The 23,086-nt window shown below is 43.0% G+C and overlaps 1 protein-coding gene across 1 annotated transcript in view; it reads right to left on the bottom strand.

The window, feature by feature from the left end:
- Positions 1-23,086, bottom strand: part of nrg3b (neuregulin 3b) — a 183,359-nt gene that overhangs the window by 17,179 nt on the left and 143,094 nt on the right. The window contains exons 3-5 of the mRNA XM_076759633.1: positions 11,865-11,938; positions 5,667-5,693; positions 1,657-1,759 (exon numbers count right to left, since the gene is read on the bottom strand). Coding sequence (XP_076615748.1) covers positions 1,657-1,759; positions 5,667-5,693; positions 11,865-11,938 — 204 coding nt within the window. The remainder of the gene's footprint in view (positions 1-1,656; positions 1,760-5,666; positions 5,694-11,864; positions 11,939-23,086) is intronic.

Genomic DNA, 23,086 nt, shown 5'->3' with positions numbered 1-23,086 from the left:
GCCCGTCAGCGTACGTCCATGAAAAGTGTTGTTTTTGCCACTGACAGGCTCAGATTGTTATTCTGTGACTGTCAACATCATGGATAGAATCTCTGCAGAGATCGTCCTGATAGACCACAGGGCGTTATACCGCTCTGTTCAAACCACTAAACTCCTTTGACAAAAACAGTAATTTTACCTCGCACAACACAGGAGCTGTTTGTCTGCTGCTGCCTCAGTCGGTTACTTTGTGCTACTGTTTGACTTTAACGTGTTTTAACACATTAGTCTGGATCCAATCTAACCCTTTAAAAGTTGGAAATGGCAGTCTGACACAATCTGTCTCTGCAGGAATCCTTTCCATTATGTTGTCAGACACTTCATAACAAAGCGAGCCCGTCAGTGCTTAGTGGACGTACTTCGATGGGCGCATTCGCCTCCGAGGATTACGTTGCAGCCATTGCAGCACAACTCGCAACTGCTGGCTGAGGTGATCGACTGGACCAGTTTCAAAACTGTTAGTCATTCAGATCACAAAATATGTAAAGTAAAATACCAAAATTACCCTCCAGCACTAAGTCCTGGTGCTGGGACCCACTCTCAAGAAACTAATGAACCAAATGACGAACTACCCAAAATAACAGTGAACTGTGAACAGGAGTGAAAATATATCTTCATCGTCTGTGTCTGTTTCAATTCAGACGCACTCACTTATTATGTAAGCTTACAACATTGTACTGTAAAATATGGTACAGTCCTGACTATTTAATGAAGTAAGTCCAATCTATGATAATCAACGACTGCGGGTAGATATTTATCCTGCCAATTTGCTACATTTCCTAACCACATACAATTAACTCAGCTTTGATTTTCATTTCTTTGGGTCTTTAAAGGTGTATAAGTAACTGTCCAATCTCGACTCCTCTATATAACCTTCAAACGCTATCAAGAATGCAACTTGGCTGCTGGTTAATCTTCCCTGCGAAGCACTGATACAAATGAAACTTTACGTCTTTTACTGGAGAGCTGAATGAACTTAAGTAATAGCAGGAGAAGCGATCTATCTAAGCTACACTGTCAAACGACATTTGTGGGAAAAGAGATTCAATTTTAGAGGGACTCTGGTTTTGGATCATTTCCGAGACATTAATTCCACCGTTGAGCAAGGACTCTCTGGTCACGCTGCACTACTTAGGGCGACCGCACTGAAAATAAATGTATTTTTGTTTATTAGTACGATTCAATCAACACAACCTACATTACCTCCCCCCTCTACACCCTGCCATTACTTCCCTTTGTCTACTTTCCTTTTCTTTCTTCTTCCCTGCAGCAAGTAATTGACTTTGGCGGGCTGCTTTCGTGCCGCCCGCCTTTGCACACACATACGCGCATGCTTAAGGTCTAATGTTTCTGAACCCTTGCCTTCATCTGTGTATTTTGTTTTGTGTGAAGCATTTTGTGACACGCCTGCTTGCTAAAACCACTTTACAAATAAATCTTACATGAGTATCTGTCCCAAATGCATCCTGCACAATTCAGATTTGATGCCCCGCTAAAACATCCTCTAGCTGACTCACACTTAGAATTTCATTGGGCTCCATGCCATGATAGTAAAGTGCTCTTTCTGCACAGCCGGGGGCATACTCTACTAATGTGGTGCTGGCTGGCATCACTCACTTGTTGCGGCGGTAGAGAGCCATACATGCCACTCCAAGAAGACAGATCCCCGAGGCAATGCTGAAGATGGACAGCACCTGCCTCTGGTAGGTGTCACCGCTCTCTGCAGAGGAGAGAATACAGTTCAGTCTGTTGAATTTCTGCTCTGACACAAAGGACGTGGGCTGTGGCTGTGATTGAGCAGGGAGGGAGAAAATGTATCATGAATTAACATAGCAAACACGCGCAAATGGCGGCACACACACAGACACCCACCCACAAACCGCATTAGCATACAGCGACCAATCCTGCTGTCAGTAAATGTCAGTGTTTGAGCATGGGATAGGGACATGGCAGACTCAGGCAGGGCTCAGTGACATGTGCTAACTGAAGTGTGATAATCATTTCGTTCAGACAAACCCAGCAGGCACCACCGATGGACTTTCTGCGCAGCGGGGGGGCATGCAGGGCGCGTGCGTGCACGTGCTGTATGTGTGTCAGCATCCGCAGACTGATGGCGACAGGGAATTAGCAGCAAATGAATGCTCCCGGAGCTTCTTGTCAGACCCCTGCACATCAGCAGCAGAGGCTTAAGGTCACCAGCAGCCGGGACAAGTAGCAGTTGATCCCAGCAGATATCTGTCTGGCTGAGCAGCTGGATTGTGGAGCCACACTACTTACCACAGTGCATGGTGTGCGTGGGCGACGGCGGTGCATGCGCGGGCTTATCAAAATCACGGCAGATCGTCTCGTGGTCACAGTGAGCACAATCTAAAACCTGCAGCCTGGTACGTGCAGTAACTAATCCAGCACCGCGGAGAGCTGGAGACGCTCCTCCGTCCCACTGTCGTTCCCGACCTTGAACACGTCCTCCTGTGACATTACTCAATCACTCGAAAACAATAAATTCCCCTGCGCCTGTTCTCCTCACCTTGACAACTGCAGGGTAAAGTGCAAAAACACATCATAGCAACCTGTTCATGACCTTTGCGGGCTTGTCTGTGGCTTTTGATGCTGTCAACAGAGAACTGTCCGGGGAGGTCTTCCTCACTCGTGCTTGTCTGTCCAGCTTTATCAACTTCCTCAAACTCTTGTTTTAAGGGCACGGTGACCGTTGGAGAGCTTCCTGTGTTTCGAAGCTCACACCAGAGGATTTTTTTTTTTTTTTTGTTCTTCCTCATATTTTCTTCCTCTGCATCACACTAGTGCTGCATCCACACATTTAAGGGAGAGTATGGTGTAGTTCAAACTGGAGGGAAACCTTTTGAATATTAGAATGCTTCAGGCGAAATATAAAGACAACGTCTGAACACATCTAGGAACACTCTCTCTCGCTCTATACGTATATATATATACACACACACATATGTATTTATATATATAGAGGTATATTGCCCACTCAGCTCCTGTGAAAGGGAGGAAGCATGGATTTGAATTAAAATAGTCAGTCCACTGAACTGCTGTGGGGGAGGCCAGCTGTGACACACCATTGCAATATTTAACACCGGCAAACAAATTGCTATGTGGATGATTTTGGTCACATTTTCGGTTTTGCATTAATATGACAGATAATGGGCTGAAATGGCAACAATTCAAATTTCAGTTGTTTTTGTTGGCATGTTATCATCTCGAAATTTGCTATTTGGCATTGCCATTTGTGAAATTGACAGAATTATTGATATTTGAGAATGATAAAACTGGACAGTATCTAAATATGCACACACAGATTTGTGTTGTTTTTTGTTTTTTTTTTCCACACACACAGTAAAAATTGCGTCTAGAATACCATTATGAAAGAGCCGTGATAGATAAGTTTGGGGCGGTATATGTTCCAGCCGAAAATGAAACTATATTAGCAAAGATGAAAATAACTTCATCAAGCAAACCTTATGGGAAATTAAATCCTAAGAAATATCTACAAACACTTAAGCAAAAGTATATTAATTTGAATTAGGAGAAGTGAATGTGAAATTGCATATACATAAAAGCATCTTATACACATTTTCGGTTGCAATTTAGTATAATGAAATGTATTTAATTATGTCTGCAAACATATGGTGATATAATAATGATAATAAGGCAATATGACTGAAAATATCAGCCCTGTGATGTATGAGTCGGGCTCTGTTGTGCATAATAGAACCTATCACATATCTCTCACTGGTATTATAATACTAGAGAAGCGGAGCTGTCAGCCAGTTCTTGACCCACCCTGTAATCTGTCACCAACACAGCAGCGGATATCTTCAAGCTGCACTTTCACAAATGAACAACAGAAGTAATGAGCCACTTGTATATCTGTGCACCCATAAACCCTCTGGCCTTCACCATCAGTGAAATGACCTCTCTGACAGTTGCATCTTTGAAATACATGGGAAATACCTTCCTCTGCCGCCTCTCCATCAGCACTCATGAGGAGCACCACCTGAGACAAACCTCTGCCTATTTTGGATAGATGAAACAGGCTTTTCCATCCGATCGGGACATAAAAACAGCTGCCTGCAAAGCTCTGGTGAATGGCTGCAAGGAGAAACCAACATGCAGTCTGTACATAAAACCATTATGGGCCTTTCATGTCTGATGCCTGCAAGACATTCTTGAAATTAGATGCAAGAGTATTATGGAAACGGGACAAACTGAACAGCCTCAGCTGCACTGGCTAAGCCATGTCATATTGACACAAGGACAACACAATCCTGCATGGCCAGCTATGTATGCCACAGCAACCACTCTACAGATGACTACAAAGAAATGCTATAATGAAGACCATGCTAAAGTATCCATGACAAAATGGGGCACTCAGCCTGAAATACATCAGGGCAAACTAGTGAGACACACAGAGCTCCAGCTGCCAGGCCCAAGAATGCAAGAATATCAAAAGACAAGATCATATTTGGAGCGCTCAATCCCACTTCAAACAGAGCTTTGTTGTGTGCTGACTGACTGTCTCAGACTCAGACTGTCACATATCGGACTTATGTAACAACTTTCAAAAGATTCATTGTTAAAGCAGAGGAGGAAGTCATAATGGAACACAATGACAAGAAAGTGAGAATGCACGGCACTTACCTAAGAGCCCCCCACCAGAAAAAAAAAATCAAAAAAAATCTGTGCATCTGTCTGCCATCTGTCCTGCTACCAATCAATCAGTCCTGTTCGCGTTTTCTCGAATGCATCCGCCTACCTGTGGTGGCATTCTGAACTAATTTAGTCCCCAGATTAAAACCACTGAACTGAGGAACGTTTGTGAGCAGGGCGGGCTGCTCTTTCACTGTCTTCTCCTTCCCTTCTATTTCCTGGAGCAAGCGTGTGACGTGACGGCAGTGTATGAAGCCATGTTAATGGAACACCTCACGTGCATGCAGTGCTGGTTTTCTTTATGTATGCACGGAATGGAGCGAGAGAGCGAGGACAAGGCGGCAGAGGGAAAATGAAGAACATTACGAGTGTGGTGTGAGTCTGTGTGTGTGTGTGTGTGTGTGTGTGTGGTAAGACTGTACGTTCCCTCTGGCCAAAGAAGAACGTAGCGTTATTAAAGAAAGAGGGCCAGGTAATTTGGTTTTTAAAGATTTGTTAACCACCTGGAAGGTGAAAAGGTACCTAAAGTACCATCAATGGAATTCAAAAGAGGTTTATATTGTATTTCCAATGCCTCTCATGCCATTGGTGGACTTTTTTCCACAAACATTTTCCACACCTTACATGATGTGGCAGCTTCAGAAACTGCTGCTAAGATGACTGTGCACACACGAGGCAGGCGAGCAGACACATTCATACATGAACTGTCTGTCTTTATTGCTCTATCCTCATTACATCACTCCTCTCTGACAGCACTCTTCCTCATGCAGGCAGAATACACCTAATTCACCACCACGGTGTTTCCATGGCGACTGGCCCGCATTAATTTTCCAAGGTGAGTGGCCTTGTTGTGCTGGATTGTGAGTTTTGTGCGTGGTGTTTCGCAGGCGCGAGGGACATGAAAATGAAAGACGGGGCGCTACGCACATGCAGTCAATGAGAAGCTGTCTTACCCATGAATTCGATCCCAAGTTCATCCGCTGCTCCATTCAAGACCGGATAGCGTGAGGAAAGGGGAGGGATGGGTAACAGGGAAAGGGGGGAGAGGGAGAGGAGGATAACAGTTACAACATGACGTGCCACTACCTCACTCAGAATTCACCTTCGGGCGACACACATGCCCCAAATAGACCGTAAAGTTCGGTCTGATGGCTTTCTCTGACATGGCGCTCCCTCGTGCACCAGGTAATGAGCCAGCCAGCCCTCGATGCTTGCTGTGCTTTTCTGCACACTCTGAATTCACACAGCCCGCAGTGGCTTTGAGTGAAGAAAGAAAACAACAAAGAAATGGGAGCTGCGAGGATTAGAGGAGGGATGGTGAAAATAAAAGTTGAAAATGACATATCATATAGCTTTATGTCAGTGACGTTGCTTTGCACAGGCCTTTTATATTGATTTGAGCCTGAGGCATTGCAGTAATTGTTCTCCTCTGTCTCCAAGCATAGCTTCTCAATATTCACAAGCTGGTGGCTTTAAGATGTGCCCACATGCCTGCGCACCCATAGACATACAGTACGTTACACTCTTGTCTGTATGTCTTTGTCTCTCTCGCGCGCACACACACTTTGACATGCACCCTCTCTCTCACACACACAGCCTGTCTTCATGCGGTTAAACTCCCCCCCCCCATCCCAGTGCTGGGGAAACAGATAAAAGGGAGCACTCATGTTCTTTCCATCCTGACAGTGGCCCTTTTTCATGTCACTGTAATGTAATCTCATTTAAATTAAAATGAAACCCTCACTAGTAATTGCTTTTCTGACAGAGGTGGTCTGAGTTTTAAATAGAATGCGACTTGCCAAGCTCTCGACAGATTATGTGGTGGGCATTCTCAGAAAACACAAAATAATACAATAAAAAAGAGAGGCTACCACAAAAAAAATAAATAAACAAAAAAACAGAAAAAACATCTGCCCCCAGATGTGCTTTACAAGCTCGGGGAAAAATATAAACACCTCAGAGAACTGGAAGGACATTCAGATCTGCACAAGACAAACGAACACTTGGATGAATGGATTATAATAACTGCACACTCACTCTATTAAGTGGTGTGCTTTCGGGAAATAGGTCTTTTTAATGTGAATGATCAAATTTGAAATGACATTCAGGGAAAGTTTCAGAGCGCGTTTTGACCTGCAAAATGTTAAAATAACTTATTAAACAAAAAGCTTTTAGTCTTTGACTGCCTGGCAGATTCTTAATGAGGCACGGGGATTTTCATGATTACGCCGATAATGAGAGAGAAAGGAGGGAAAAGGCCCGAAAAGCACGCCCGAAATGCCCACTTTAATCAATCAATTAACCAAATTAATTTCTGTTTGTATTCAAACAGGAAGTAGGTGTCATCATGTTTTTACTGAAGTTCATCATTTCCAGATTTATCCCCTGCAGCTCCGAGGATTATTTAACAAATGTCAGCATTTATTATACGCCCCTACTGATTCACAGGCAATCTCACAGCAGCTCACAAGCTAATGATTAAAACAGTTTAGAGCCAATCATTTCTGGCCGGCGGACATCATGCTTTTAGCCATGAGGAGTTTCAAGATATAGCTGCACGATTAAGATACGGTCGACACCGTTGTTACTCTCCGCTTACTGCCACTGTGGAGCAAACACTTGGCGAGGCCGAAGAAGTGGATGCAGCGTCTCACTGATGTTGCCTGATCTGTATTATCCATTCAAGCCTCTCCCCGTGATTGCCCATGGCAACAGCCGACACTTTTCCACTCTAAATCGCTCTGACTGTCACAGCCTGTGCAGATGATGTCATTACGGCACTGATACACATCCCATCCTCTGGAATTGCCGTGTCTGGAGGCATTCACCAATCATAATACATGCGGGCGTCCCAATCCTTCGCACTGGCAACTCAGAGCACCCGGGGAATCACTTACGGTGTCTTGTGGGAGCCTTGAGCGAGCTTGGAGAATACCTGTGCATCATGTCAGATGCTCTTGGCCCGATTAAGAGGCAGAAATCTGGCGAGTGGGAGAGACAATGGCAGGAGTGAATCAAATCCTTAATCCCCTCCTTCACTTCGGTGAGCAGGGACCTGGGGAGCCAATGTGCCTGTGTGTGTGTGTGTGTGTGTGTGTGTGTGTGTGTGTGTGTGTGTGTGTCTGCGTGTGTGTTATTGAACCAAAAATCCTGTGTAGCTACTTACAACAGGCCTACGGAGATAAATAGTTCAAATTAGAGGCTTGCCTTCTTCCTCTTTGTAAATTAGCTGGTTAAAACCAAACACTGGCTCACCTCCCTCTTCAATCTTCCACCAAACACCATCTCTGTAGTCTCAAAGGTGCAACCGGCTCAACTGAACACCATTAGTGGCATGCCCTACAGTTAATTAAGAAGACACTCCTTTTGGTTCTTTACCAGGTGTAAGCTAAATTGTAGTCTTCCTCCACTCCCATGTCTCCAATTAAAGACCCCACCGCTTCCCCACTGTGCACCAATATGTAAGGCCACAGCACCTTCTCCCTTCATCCCCACAGACGAGTCTACAGCAGTGCAGCTGGAGCACCTGGCGGGGAGCCTGTTTTTCCTTTTGTCCCTGGGCTTTTGAGATGTGCGCGACAGTCTCCGCTCCTCTTTCTACCTCTGCGAGGACGGGTGTATGACAGAGCGGCACTGTGCCCGAGCCACTGTGGACTGCTCTTTTGAGTGGCTGCTTTGTGGGCGGTCAATACGCCAAGACAAAGGACGAGGGGCGATGGATGATTTGAGGCTGTAAGGTGCACAGAGATGGATTTCAGTCCAAAAAAAAGGAGAAATGACAGATGAAACTTTTGTCGCCCCAGGGTGTGATTTGTGTCGACATCAATGACCGAAGATGTAGAGTTAAACTGTGCGTGCAAAAGCAAACACAAACTCGCTTACACACACACACACACGCACGCACACACACACACACACACGCACGCACACACACACACACACACACACACACACACACACCACACACACACATACACACACACACACACACGATGAACTGAATTTTGCTGGAGCTGGTCCCACTTGTAGTTGTTGTTAGTGCGTGCATGTATGTGTGTATGTTATTACATGATTTGGCTTTTGAACGGATAATCCTCCAAACCCTTGGTAATCTGGGTAAATTTTAGATTACTCTGTATCAACAGAGATCAAAATAGGCTTCATTCCGCTCTCAAATCTTCCAGGGTGCACTTATCTCTTCTGGTGGTTTGAACGATTGTGGCCAAAACACGGTGGTCAGCGGTGAACAGGTGCATGCGTGGAGCGGAGATACAAGACAATCTGAGTACAGCTTTGTATAACAACTGCGAGTATTTTTTTTTTCTTCCTCTAAAAGAGGTTGAGGATGAGATCATGGCGCAAAATGACTACAGACGACTGTTTCGACAGAGCTTTAATGAGCATTTTACGTTCTTTGTCCATGAGTGTAAGTCCTTGATAGATATTGTATATTTTAATGCCAGAACTGGATAAAGAATACATGCTAAAAGGACCGAACGGCAGCGGAACGTGGACAAGATTGATGTTTGGCCTTCAAGCATCCAAAACCTTCAGTTAGGTGAGAGCTCAAAGTGTATGTTTGAACCAGGATAAAAGATATTGGAAAGTCTGTCCTTGCTTTCCTTGACATAAATTGCTGACAGGTATTGCAAGGCTGTGCCTGCGATCACTTGTAATTGTTCACCTCGAGGCTGTGTGTGTGTGTGTGTGTGTGTATGTGTGTGTGGGTATATGTATGTATACACACACACACACACACACACACACACACACACGTATATCTATATGATGGGGGTGGATGGAATTGATTCTGGGCCACAAAAGTTCACTATAGAGCCTCATTTTATGAAACATACCTGATACAGTATATGAGACACACCAGTACTCACCCACCTTCTTTCAGTGGGACCCAGGCATGTTTTCCACCTACAGTTTTCTCTCTCTCAAACCACTATTGGAATACATTCAGTAACAAGTGTGACTTTAGCACTTAATAAGGGCTTTATAATGGCTGACAAATAGCCAATATGCTACTAGTACGCATGCTAATAAGCAGCTTGATAATGGTGAACATGTGTCTTAATTTAAAGGGTGAGCAGAAAAGATTCTGTTTACTTCAGACTTTGCTCTAGTGTTTGCTTTTTCGAGCAAATTACTGAATAACTTTACCCCAACAGGCCTCCGGAGATTATTTAGATAAATCAATATGGGTGGAACAACACATGAGGCGTAGCAAGAGTGGCAAGCAGAGCAAATATAGCCTGTTGCTTAGGAGTTAAGGCTGTTGTCTGGGAGATTCCCTGAAGTGGTGTGATCTCCCACATCCTGATCAAACTGTTTCATAAGCTTACCTCCAGTGGACTGCAAAAGACGCATGCCGCTAGTCATCTGAGAGGTATATGGTACGTTTAATCCACTGACAAAATCCATCCATTTTAATTTTCTGCTGCAATCCTGCTGTATTTTGAAATGAGGCATTCATATTGATCCTAACCCAAGAATAATTCCGCTGAAGTGCTTTCAGTGAGCTCATGCACGGCAGGAAATACAGTTTTGAAATTTGGAAAGAATAACAAACAGAGTGCATTTTACTGCAGTCTTAAAAGTAACAGGACAGAGGTGCATAAAATGATGCATAAATAATGCATATAATGCACTAAACAAACCCTCTTTTACATTTTTACTTCTCAGGCTTATTGTCTCATACATTTTTAATAAATGTAAATGTACAAGAAATGCGCTGTAATCTGCTGCATTTGTTTCTTCCTTGTCCATTTTTGTGTAAAACACAATGAGATTCAGCTGAAGAGCAATGTGAAAATCTTCTGCTCTGGACACACAGGGGGAACTGATGTGTGCCTATAGATAAAATAAATCCCATCGTGAAAAATGGGTCGCACATGAAACATGCTTCATGACACCGGCTTGTGACCCCATTAAGGGACTCTCGGAGGGTCCGGTGGTGTCAAACAGAAGGCAATGGGAGTAAAGTTTTCTCTCTGACTCTTGGTGCAGAGGAGCCAAGTCACTCCATAAAACAGTGTGAATTTGTAAAGCCGCAGTCTCGAGGGAAGGGCTCGGGGCCTCCAATTTCTCTTCCTTGTACCTCTGACTTTTACTTTATTTTTTAACTACACTACACAGCTGTCACGGGGATTCAAAGACTCCGGGGGAGTTGTTTTTCATGAACAATAGGAAACTGAAGACTTTCCTTCCTTTTAGCCAGACTAAAGCAAAGCAAGATTAAAGACCATAATAAAAGATACAGGAGGTTTAATATTAATTCTAATATCTGCATGGTAGCACTGTGCCCATGCTTGCCAATAAAGAAACGCAGTCTCGTGACACGCATTTTGCGTCTAATAACTAAACAACGTTTTTTATTGCTCTAATAATCGCCACGTTCAGATTCAAGTGAAAATATCCACATTATAACGCTATTAATCAATGTTTGACCACCTGTTATGAAACAAATAGAAATAAACCTAAAGTAGATAACGCAGCAACTGAAAACATCCATGTTCTTATGAATTAAATACTGTCTCAGATAAAATTACTTCTTTGACTATAAACTTTGGCTCTGTAGCTTTATGTTATCTGGTAGTCATTTTAGGTTGGAGAAATCATTATTCATTTTTCTACATCATTAAAGTGACCTTTTTGTATTAGGTAGTATGCAAGTGCTTTATTTTCTGTGCTACTAATGTGAAAATCATTATAATAGAAAAACAGTTCGAGAATTTAAGAATATCATTAAATGACTTGATCATTTTCACTTCACTTGGATTTTTTTCTAGTGTTTTGGGGGTATTTTTTGGCTTCATTAATAAGTAAGAGAACTGAGAGGAAATGAGGGGAAGAAACATGCAACAAAGGTCCCCAGTTGCACCCGAGCAGGGACACTGTGATCATTGTTGATGCCTTAACCCCAGGAGCTGGTTTTTTATCCGGTCCAAGGGCCCAGAGTACTACCACAACCCTGTAATGCAAGAGTTAACTTGAGACCGACCTCACTCCATTTATATTTATCTTGCTTACTGGTAGTCAGAGAATCGCTCGTGGGCATGTAACATGTACTTGTTATGAATTTGTTTTCATCCTGCAGATCAATACGCCAATACTGTAAATAAAAATAGAAAAAAAGAGCGTACTTGGGTCTGACAAGATAGCATCTGTCTTGGGTACAAACTGGTCACAGCGTAGTCCATGGTAGCCCTCCTTACACCTGTGAGACAGAGAGGGGAAAAAAAGGCACATTTAAGATTTAAGATAAGACAAACCGAGCAAGAAGAACCAAAGTACAGCGTGAACTATCAGCTGACGGTGAGATAAGAGAAGTTGAGAGCAGGAAACGTAGAAAGGAGACTGAATGGACGGTGAAAAGCAGAGTGCTCACTGAGGACTGAGGTGGTGGAGGGAGATACACAGAAGCCGTGGAGAGGGGTGGGGTGAGAAGAAAGAGAGGAGGGGGAAGATAGTTGGGCAGGCCTAAGCAGCGCCTGCAGCCTCACTGATAGCACATGACTGACAGGAATGCCAGGTCCCACTGGAAGAAATGGCGAACTGGGATGGGAGAGGACTTGGCTTGATGCAGACGACGCAGGATCTACAGTGCGAAGGGAGGCTGCCACAGTTGGAACAGTCATATAAACAAAGTCCTGGCACGGTCCAGATATTTGCCTTCATCATCATCAAATAAATATCCCTGCACTGTTGATGCCTGCAGATCCCTCAGCAACTGTCATAAATATATCCACTGAAATTATGACATCTAAGGTTTGGCTCCTTATGTTGCAATATTTTAGATAAAAGGCAAAATCGCTGTATGATCGTAACATATACGCACGCGGGGCGCTCTTGCACAAATCCTGTGCTGATAACTTGAAAAAAACCCACTCGTGCCATCAGAATAAAAGATTATTTCAGAAGAACTTGTAAAGTTAGGCAAAAATTCAGGACACAAGTGCAGAGTTCTGGAGCTGTTCCTCAGCACTCAGCCCTAGTTTGGCACAATCGTCAATAGTTTCAGTCTCAAAGAGGACTTAGCCATTTTTCATTCTCATCTTCAACAGTGGCCGTACTGTGAGCACATTCAGTGGGCTGATCCATCCCTCTGCTCTTTCACGGCTTAGGGGAGACAATTGGAGGATTTGCTTTGATGTGACTGTTTCAACATAAACTTGTACATGAGTGAGCGACGTGTCAGAGTTGTCTATACGTGCTCTAATCCATCAGTCGATGACATATTGTCGGTAACCCCGGGGGGATTCGCGCTCGCACATTATCCATCAGCATCTGTCCGCCACATTTCCACCGGTGTCACCCATCCCACGTTTAGTATAACATATTAGATGAGTGACAGGCAGAAGTGGACCATTCAGTCTTACTCAGCTCGGCTTGACCTGATAGCTTGAAGAAAAATACAAAGGCAGCACAGCCAACAGAGAGCGGGCTATGTAAATCACACTGAGCGGCAGTGGACATCACAAGTTACTGCTTAAGGCGACTACCAGAGTGCAAACTGTGATAGATTGTCATCTTTCTTTATTTTTACATCTCGAGCTGCAGTTTCAGCTCCATTTGTTCAGTGCGTCTCGGCTCAATATGCGTCATTTCTTATCCTTCCTGTTTTCTCTATGATGCAGCGTGGAGCAGAGCAGTGAAATACAGCATATGCTGGCTGAAGGCTGACTGTAGCTCTAACACAGCTGCGTCCATTTTCACCTTTCTTTGCACCGGGTGGGGTTGTGTCAAGCAAATTTTGGTGCTTGTTTTGGTGTAAAATTGCACATGCATTCCCACCAACAGACCACCTCTTAGGCCAACTTTCAAACATCACTCAGTAGTGAAGCTTTTAGCCTGCGCTGAATTGAATTTTTGGCCACCTGGAGGCAGCGGAAACCATCTGTGAACACAACACTGACATATTATCATCTTGAAAGTTGATGTGGTGAGCTGGCGAGCAAACAGTTGCCTACTTAAACATCCAGCAGACACGGAGCATCATTATCATTCATTTGGAGTCGTGACTCTGGCCACCTGGTGAATATAAGTCTGATATTCGCTCTGCTTGTAGCTTTTTTTTTTTTTGCTCTGCATGAACTAAAAATTTCTGGCTCTTTCACTGTTAAATACTTGACTACATTTGACCAGCTAGTCCCCAGTAAAGCTGTGGGCTGGAAAGCCAAAACAACCAGCTGAAAGAGGCTATAAATCTCTGTACAGTTGGGTTGGGTGATCTCTGTCAGTCCCCTTTCACATCCCATTACAAATAACCAATTGATGCATTGTGATTAGAAAAATGCTGCTTTAAAAAGATTTAACTGAATTAAATGATGGGCATGCTAGGAAGAAGAGAGTCTGAAGCTCTTGAGATCTCGGCTCCGTGCATAGTGATCAGCAGTCCTTTCAAGCCGCTGGGCGTGATCGTCGAATCGGCTATTTTGTGTTATGTGGCAGTAAAAACTCTCTAACCGCACCTTTAAACAGCAGGACTCATTACTGCTCAACTAACGTGTGAAAAATACCCTTGAAATAAACCCTCTAAATCTTAAACCTCACACTCTTTGTGTCATTTCATTTCCAAAGTAATAAGCAAAACACACAAAATCTCTATAGTTCTGGGCTCAGGCAACCAAAGGAGGGGATAAAGCACTTGATTCTCTCTTGTCATTGTTTCTCCCACAGCCAGACTTCTACCTCTTAATCAGCCTGGAAAAAAAAGGCAAATGCAATACCCTGGTATTTTCTACTCTCTTAACTCTTCCTTTCATGCACACACACACACAAGATTATGTTATGTTGTCCTATAGAGCTTCACACAGAGCTACTGATGGAATATAAAAGATCGAAATTACATATTTTGGACTGAACTGAACAGTTCTGGTCGGACTATTGCTGGAGATATTTTGGGGAAATGCTCATTAGAGCAGATGGTGACCAAACAAATAGAAGGATTCAGTGTTTGCAAGTTCACAAAATCTTCTGATGTTAGTGACTGTTCCATATAAAGCCGCTATCTTGATGCAGTGTACTGCCCCGCCAGGCCTGGTTTAATTAACTATTTGCATAATACAGTCTATAGCATATTTAGAACTTCTGTGCAGAATATTATCAGTTGGATTCTTATGGCCATTGTTCATAACACTTCAACAGCCAACGCGATTTAAGCGATCTGAAATAGAAGCATTGAGAAAAAAATGTGAGACAGCATACCCATTTAAAAAGTTCTTGTTAATCACCATCAAGTTGGACCATTAAAACAGACCGAATGTTTTACTCTGAAATGGAGTATGCAGAAGAACACACCATATGATGCATAAAGCATGAGTCCAAATGACTAATGCAAAGATATCAGATTAATTATCAAATTAAAACTGCTTTCTGAGAGAAAAGAGGTCCGGGGCCACAGTGGGAGAGGTTTAAAATGAAATCCCAGGAGAAGCTGGAGTTTTGACACATGCATTCATCTTACATCCAGTGTTAAACTGACATGCCTGTGTTAACCTTTTCTGAGACAACTTGTCAATATCACAGGAAACCGGGAAGCTTTGACTAATGTTTGTGTCACTGGTGCGCTCCGGGTAGCCAGATATAATCTTTAGGCATTGCTATGCCCTCAGTTAAAAATTGATTTCTTGATTTGCTATAAAACACAAGCACTGTCCCTTTTTTTGTCAGCGTGCCAATCTGAGTCCAGCAGCCAATCGTGTGCTGCAAACTTGAGGGTGGAACGCTGAGGCAACCATTCAGATTTCAAGGGTAAATCGTCCCTCCCCTCCCATGGCTTGGCTCTGCCCTACATCACACCTTCTGTCCCTGGGTGTGAGCTGAGACGCCTAGTTAGTATTCTGAATCACAAACCCAAAGGCAGAATGCCTGTCTGGCTATCTGTTTACGTCTGGGCTTGCTTTCTGTTTGTCTACGTCTCCATCTCTCCCCTCCAACCATCTTTGTAGCACTGCGAAACGAGCTCAGCCATCCCTCAATGAGATGCAAACAATGCTTTGTAAATGTGTTTGTGTGAACATGGCGTCGAATGCCTGAATGGATGACAAACAATGCGAGATAATGACGCGCTTTGAGGATGTGTTTGGGTGTGGATCTCCAATGAGGGAAGCGGGAGAATAAGAGCTTGTATTTATGTATGTGTGCGTTGGTGTGTTTCAAAAAGGGGCAAATATCTCAAAGAGAGCCCAGATGTGTGTGTGTGTGTGGATTGGGGCACAAATGACAGCTTTCTCAAGTGTGTGTGTGTGTGTGTGTTTATATCCTGCAGCCACTGTGCATATGAGCAGCAGCTATAGACTGTGAGCATGTTTTCCCCCACTGCTCCAGAGCTGTCTGTGACTACCCAGCTGCTTTTAACACATGTTCCAGTCACAGAGAAAACACACCTCTGAGTCTGGATGATGACGGAGGGGTGGGGAGCGCTGCCTCATGACTAATCACCATCCTGCCTGTTAATTAGTGTGAAGAAAAATGGAGGATAGTTTGAGTGCAAGGGGAGGGAAAAGAGGTTCAAGGAGGAGAGAGGGGATGGGGATGCGATCATGTCAACCAAACGTTTCATTTACCTTCCGACGCCCACGCACACTCGCTTCCACGTGCCCTATAAAATAACTGCATATGAGCGACTATTGATGAGGCAGAGGGGAGGGACCACAGCTTAGTGGAAGTGAGAACTGCTCCCAGAGCGTTGAGCACTTACTGACGGGATTAACTGTTTTACTTCTGGATGCACAATATGAGGTGGTCACTGACGGTTTAAACAAGACAAATGATGAAATACAGCATTTAAAGGGGGATTAATGTCTCACTTTTACCAGCATCTGTTGAACCAGGTGCAATAACACAAGCGCTTCTGCCACACATCTTACAGTCAAAGCTTCCAGGAGACTTGAGTAACCTAAGATAAAGTTCACTGTTCGTGTTTAACCCTGGAAAAAGCACGTCCAGGGAAACGCGCCTCTCGTTTTCTTGCAGAGACTTGCATGAGAACATTGATCCCACTCACATGTATGTATCACAAATACTGTATGAAGGTAAACATTAGCCTAGCCTAGCGTGCAGAAGGAAAACTGTGCAGAACCAAGAAACAGCTGCAGATATAACATGTTGATTAGTGAGCTTAAGAGGTGCTGTTAGGCTGAGTTTGTTACCTTTGGACAGAGCCAGGCACGCTGTTTCCCCGTTTGCAGTCTTTACAATATACACATATTGCATGTATTTGGTCAAATAATTAAAACTCTCTTTTTCTGTCTCTGTTATTCTAATAGGAAACACTCTAAAATGCATAATTTAGTGCACGTACACAATGTAGCTTCATACACTTTTTCTATGCAATTAATTAAATGGAGAGATTGCTTTTTGTTTTTTAATGGTGTCTAAATTCTGAGCTGCAGTTAGCTGAAATAAATTCTTAAATACATGAGGGCAAAGGCTTTTCTAAGCAGATATGTTAGCTCTATAGAAAATTCCATCTCTGATTAGAATATTTGGCATCCTGTAAGGTTAAAGCCACTTAAAAAGAAACACTGAAGCGCGGTCGCTCTCAACATGAAAAGCTTTTCCCTCGTCAACTTCATTGATCTTTGTAATTACATGCTTAGTCTAAATTTGATGGCAGCAAGTTGAGACAGGAGCAACAAAAAACTGTGGAATGCTCCAAGAACACCTGTTTGGAACATTCCACAGGTGAGCAGGTTCATTGGTGACAGGCGATGGGCTTGGGTAGGGACAATGCTATCATTAGCTTTTACACGTTTGTCAAAATTAAACAAATAACTTCCTCTTCTGGCATAAACACATGACTTAAACAGCAAACAGAAACAGAAGAGAGACTCCATGCTGCTAACACTTGGTATTTGATCTAATTTGTGCATGGCGATTGGGAGGTGAACAGGAAGTATCTCCACTTAATTTGAAACACGCATAATGTTGGACTGGATGCATTTTCTCTTAATTACCTGACTTCTTGGAAATGGCTTTCTTCAGTCTCACTATCAAAGACGATCATTATTTGGCAGCAGGGGTTCCCACCACACTCAACAGACACATTTACTGCACTGCACCAAGCCTTTTGACTCACTGCCACGTTTCATTTCGCGCACCAACTGGCGCACTGGATGCTGTTAAGTATTACTGAATTGGGCGTTACCTCTCATTTCCATAACTTGACCTACAAGTCATGCATATTAAAACAAAGATTTGCATATGTATTGGGAACACAGATGCAATATGGTATTATGTTAATTGCCAAATATTGGAATCAATTATTTTAAATTCCATTCACTGTGCTTGGTTGGCGAATACTGTGGTATTTTAATTTGCTCAGTTTTGAGATAGAGCACCTGCTGCAGTCCGTCATACACACCTATTTTATCAAGTGTATAAATACAGACTAGGAGGAGGCTGAGGGCATGCAGTTGATTTAAGCTGCATTTGCTTTTCACCGCAGCCTAATTTTCACCACTGGGAAGGTCGAGATGACTGACTAAAATCCATTTTTTATGAGGAGAAAAAAAGTAGACCTCCAGTGATCTAATTTCTTTTATAATAAGAAATACACACAAACATATCGCACGCACGCACGCACGCACGCACGCACGCACGCACGCACACGCACACACACACACACACACACACACACACACATACACACACACACACACACACACACGCACACAGCCATCCCTGCTTCACTCTCAATATCAAAGCCTAATCAGTGGCTGACACTTCTCTCATTGTTATTGATGGGGTACGAGGGAAGAATAGGCTATGAGTTGGCTGCAATCTGCCTGGATTGTTCTGTAGTTAACAAAAAAACAAAAAAAACCCCACCCCCCTCCAAAAAAAACACAATAGAAGGCCAAAATGCCTCCAATAAAGACAGTCTCCTGCCTTCATCGCATGAGCCATACATATTTCTATCTGGCTTTTGCAGCAGTGCAGCGCTGAAGGTAGGGCGGACATGATTTATACCCTCAGCGAGTTTGATGGATGTCTATTACTACGTGTGAGCTGTTTACATACAAGAAAGATATGCAGCTGCCAGGATGTGTCTGCGTTCAAAACTTTAATGCTACACCGAGAAGAGGCCAGAAGGAGGTAAAGCTAGACAGACGGCTGTCACTGAGGGACTTTTTCCTTCTATTCAAATAACTGAGAATATGTGGATACAAACATAACACGGGCAGAGTTAAATAACTGGCATCATAAATTTAGGTCGATTTAATTACGCTGATGACAAAACAGAGCGTTAATAAAGCCATTTCATTTGCTGAGGACATGAAATGTATGAGGTATGATATAAAGCGCGATAATACTGTGATTAAAATCGAGACTGTCAGTCAAACAACTGTAGTCTCAGTTATTGCGCATGCAAACATAGTTATTTAGAGCTTCATTAGGGTTCTGACTAATGAGCTCTTTACTGATGTAGTAAATACACGATGAATAAACTTAAGGACGGTTATACTGTCCTCATTCTTTTTATAAGGTTTCACCACCTTTTGGAGCTCATCCCGCATGCATTTTACCTCCCCGGTAAATAGTATTTACAGTATATTGCATTTTCTTAAGCTGGATCCTGGTATAATTGCTGCTGCAGTGTCCCCATTTTGCTGCAGGGATCATTACATTTTCATCAGCTAAGACAGTAAACAAGCAGCCATTTCATTCATCAAGATAAACACACACTTACACAATTTCACTATCAAATGTCATCGGCACTAACTAGCAAAATAAAATATTTCAATAGGCGGGAGGCACAAGGAGGAACACAGCACACAATGTTCTGGTCTGGTGTGCCCTATCTACAATGCTCCAAGAAGTCATTAAGCTCTTGGAGGATGAAGACGTCCCGCCTTGTTTGCCTTGCACATCGGCGGGGCTGAATGTGAGACTGGGAGCTGGCACTGTATCACGCAGGAGTGCACACTACATCATGACGGAGCTCCCAAGCCGCGAGTCTGTAACAGGTGCTGTTTCAAAGGACTAGAGATAACAGAGGGGAAGAAAAGGGTGAGGGGAGACGGACACAGTGAGAGAGTGGGGGGGGGGCACTGCTGAAGGGGATGTATTCCTCTTCATCTTCAGAGATTTCTTTTCGCTTTCTCCCTCCGGATGTGTGTATGTGGGTGCTCGTGTGCATGTGTGCAAAAAAAAAAAAAAATACTGTCAGACTGGGAAATTGTGTTCTGTTTAGAAGAGAATAATACTTTAAGCTGCGCTCTTGAAGAATAAGGATGATTTTTTACCAGCAGTTCACGTAGGTTAAATATTCATAAGATTCACACTTCCAACCCGGTAGAATACTATGTGCATTGTGTACTATTAACCCCTGCAAGTCACCTTCTACTGGCACATTTTATTGTTTCATCTTCTATTGATTCATAATTTAGAAGTTTACTGGAAACAGTACTTCTATACTGGACTAAAAGAAAACAAAAACAGCCAGACTGACTTTGCTGTTTGGAACAAAACGCATTTTCTGATGTATTTTCTTCTTATCTGTATAATATAAGCAGCGAGCAAGTCTAACACAGCACACAGAGGGGAGATAACGTTATCATCCATCAGCTCTGCTTATGATGATCATCTGGTGTGTTTGCGCAAGACTTGCAAAACATCATCAATTAATGTGGTCTATTTAGAGGTGCCACAGCGAAAGAATCAGCAGCTCGTGTTCCGCAGAGTGAAAGCCACGTAGATAAGAGGCTATCACCTTGTTTCACTCCAGCTGTGCTGTAATCTGCATTGTGTTTGCAATGTCATATGAGTCACGCCATCAGCAGCATCTTCAGGTGCTGGAGTCTTTATTAAAAGCAGTCCACATATTTGCTTGAAAACAGACGGCGTTTGTTTGGGCCCGAGCTGTTTGTGATTGAGGTTTGTCATCCGTTGAGCCTACAGGGGTTGCGAATTTACATAAATCTTAGACACTCAATGGACTCTTTAAAGAGACGAGAAGACAAGCCGCAACGCCTTTAAATTAAAGCAACACATTTCTCCGTGAAGTTCACGAGGGAGCATCATCACAAACTGAAGTATCCCACTTGTTCATTGTTCAGTATGGTGTGCTGCTAACTTAAAAATGGCCAGAACGATATCATGCTAAATAACAAATTGTGCCATTGTTATATTATACAGTTGTATAACAGTCTATATGGTCTCGAGGTTCTGGGTGCGACCTGGTTTGAGGAAACCAACACAGCTGAGGGATGCAACAAACCATTATTTTCATTATTGAATAATTATTTACAGGATGAATCATTTAGTGTATAAACAGTCAGAAAACTGTGAAAATGCTCATCACAACTTCTTAGACCCCAGCGTGATGTCTTCAAATTGCTTCTTTTGTCCAACCGACAATCCAGAACCCACAGACGCTTCATTTACTGTCATAAATGACAAAAAGAGCGGCGTCTGAAAGCTGCAACCATCAAATGTTTGACATATTTTGTGAAAAGTGACTGAAACAAACTGTCAAAATAGCTGCCAATTGATTTTCTTTTGATCACCTAAACCACTAATGGTTGCAGCTCTAATATTAACTGTATTTGTTTGTATCGTACAATAGGATTTCCAATCTGACCAGAGAGACGACTGCCTGACTATTTTGACAAGGATCATCCCGACACTTGAAAAGACATCAAAGAGTTTATGAAAGCCGTCATAACAATATCTTCCTGAATCACCGGAGACATCGCTGCGACTTCTATTATTCATTAGACTTCCCCTTTTGTGAGTGACCGCCAGCCACAACACAGACGGCTGCACCCACGATGATGCAGTATATTACGAATTTAGCAGGCGTGTCTGAAGTGCACCTTGAGAGAACTTAATGTGATTATTAAAGAGTAATAAAGAAATATGGCAGAGAGGAAAAAAAAAAACACTTGAGCCCTTTACTTGGCAACAAGGTGCGTAAAAGCTTATCCTCTTTGATATCATCTACATGCCCCTGTAGGAGTGGTGCCAATGAAAAAGCAATTAAGTTCAAGTGTGCTGCTTGGAGCCCTCACAATAGATAGAAAATACAGTGGTGACATAACTCAATACTTGTAAGTTATTGAGTTTTTCCTTTTATTTACTAACAGTATGTTTGACTCAACTTTACTTAAGGTGCCAAGACTTGTAGTAAGTGCAGCAGATTACATCACCAGAGCAGGAGCGAGAGTGACCTGAATAATTCACCTCCTTCTGGTGGCTAAGTAAAGATGCATGTAACATCACGGTCTTGTCTGGACACATTGTGTAAAAGGGGGGCTTTTGTCTTTGAGACGGTGATCCTCTCGGAGTAATGCAGATCACTTACATGTTATATAGAGGAAACATGACCTGAGTGCGTTCAAACCTCGAATGGATTTGAGAGGTGTGATGTCGGACAGAGCTGCAAGAGAACTCGCTTGAGGTTTCCTTTCCATGATTTCAATTATATATAAAAGACAAATCACCAAAGTGATCCAACGTACGCCTGGTATTACAGTGCAACCTGTATCCAGACGTGTTATCTAGATCAGGGAATAAAGGCATTTTGATGCCAGGTGTGAATGCGTCCTGACCGAGGGGGTCTGGCCCGTGTTGTGTTTGGATCTAAGGCAGGTGTAAACGCAGTCTGTACAACGTGCTGGCATCTGGATAGAACATAACATCAATACAGACACTCGCTTTCATCTAATACAAAATAAAGGTTGTTCAAATTTCGAGAGCGAGCATGTGAGAAGGCTGACAGAGACGCCCCTAATGAATGATTATACGTCTATTTTGTGCCATGAAAGCGCCAAAAGATGTTCAACAGAACTGCTTGAAAAATAGAAGCAATACCAGTGGGAAATGAATGATGTAGAGGAGGAAATAATGACGCATGATGTGTGCGAAGCTGCAACCCTGCTTTCAAGAAATTATGTTTACGTCAACTAATTTGCATTCATTATTATGTTGTCACCACAGAGCAACTATGCCTGCCTGGATTATGTTTGGAGGCAATGTTTCTATGAGTAAATGAAACACTGCATTTTTATCTGGCGCTGGAAGGCGGTCAGGGTGGATGGCGGGCATTCGAGGTGCAGCACTGTGACACCAGAATCAGGGATTCGCGTCCACACTCCTGTCTGTAGTTAAGGCAACAAAGGCACTTTGGTGAAGGTGAGGGAAAGACTGTGATGTCAGTTAAATATTCATAAAAAAAAAATCTTTTGTCTCAAGTCACTGCCTCGATCTTTCCCTAATCAAATGCTGTCAGTGCCTAAGCATAACCATAAAAAAGCAAGCAAGCAAGCAAAGGGCACGGCAAGGTTGCCTGTTTTTCCAATCCGCTTAATGTCTTACATTAGCCGAATTTACAAGAGGCGACAAATAATTAATAACA

The sequence above is a fragment of the Chaetodon auriga genome, chromosome 20 (genome assembly GCF_051107435.1).
Source record: "Chaetodon auriga isolate fChaAug3 chromosome 20, fChaAug3.hap1, whole genome shotgun sequence".
In the NCBI taxonomy this organism is placed as follows: domain Eukaryota; kingdom Metazoa; phylum Chordata; class Actinopteri; order Chaetodontiformes; family Chaetodontidae; genus Chaetodon; species Chaetodon auriga.
The sequence above is the reverse complement of the archived record's forward strand: the minus strand, read 5'-3'. Positions and strand labels throughout refer to the sequence as shown.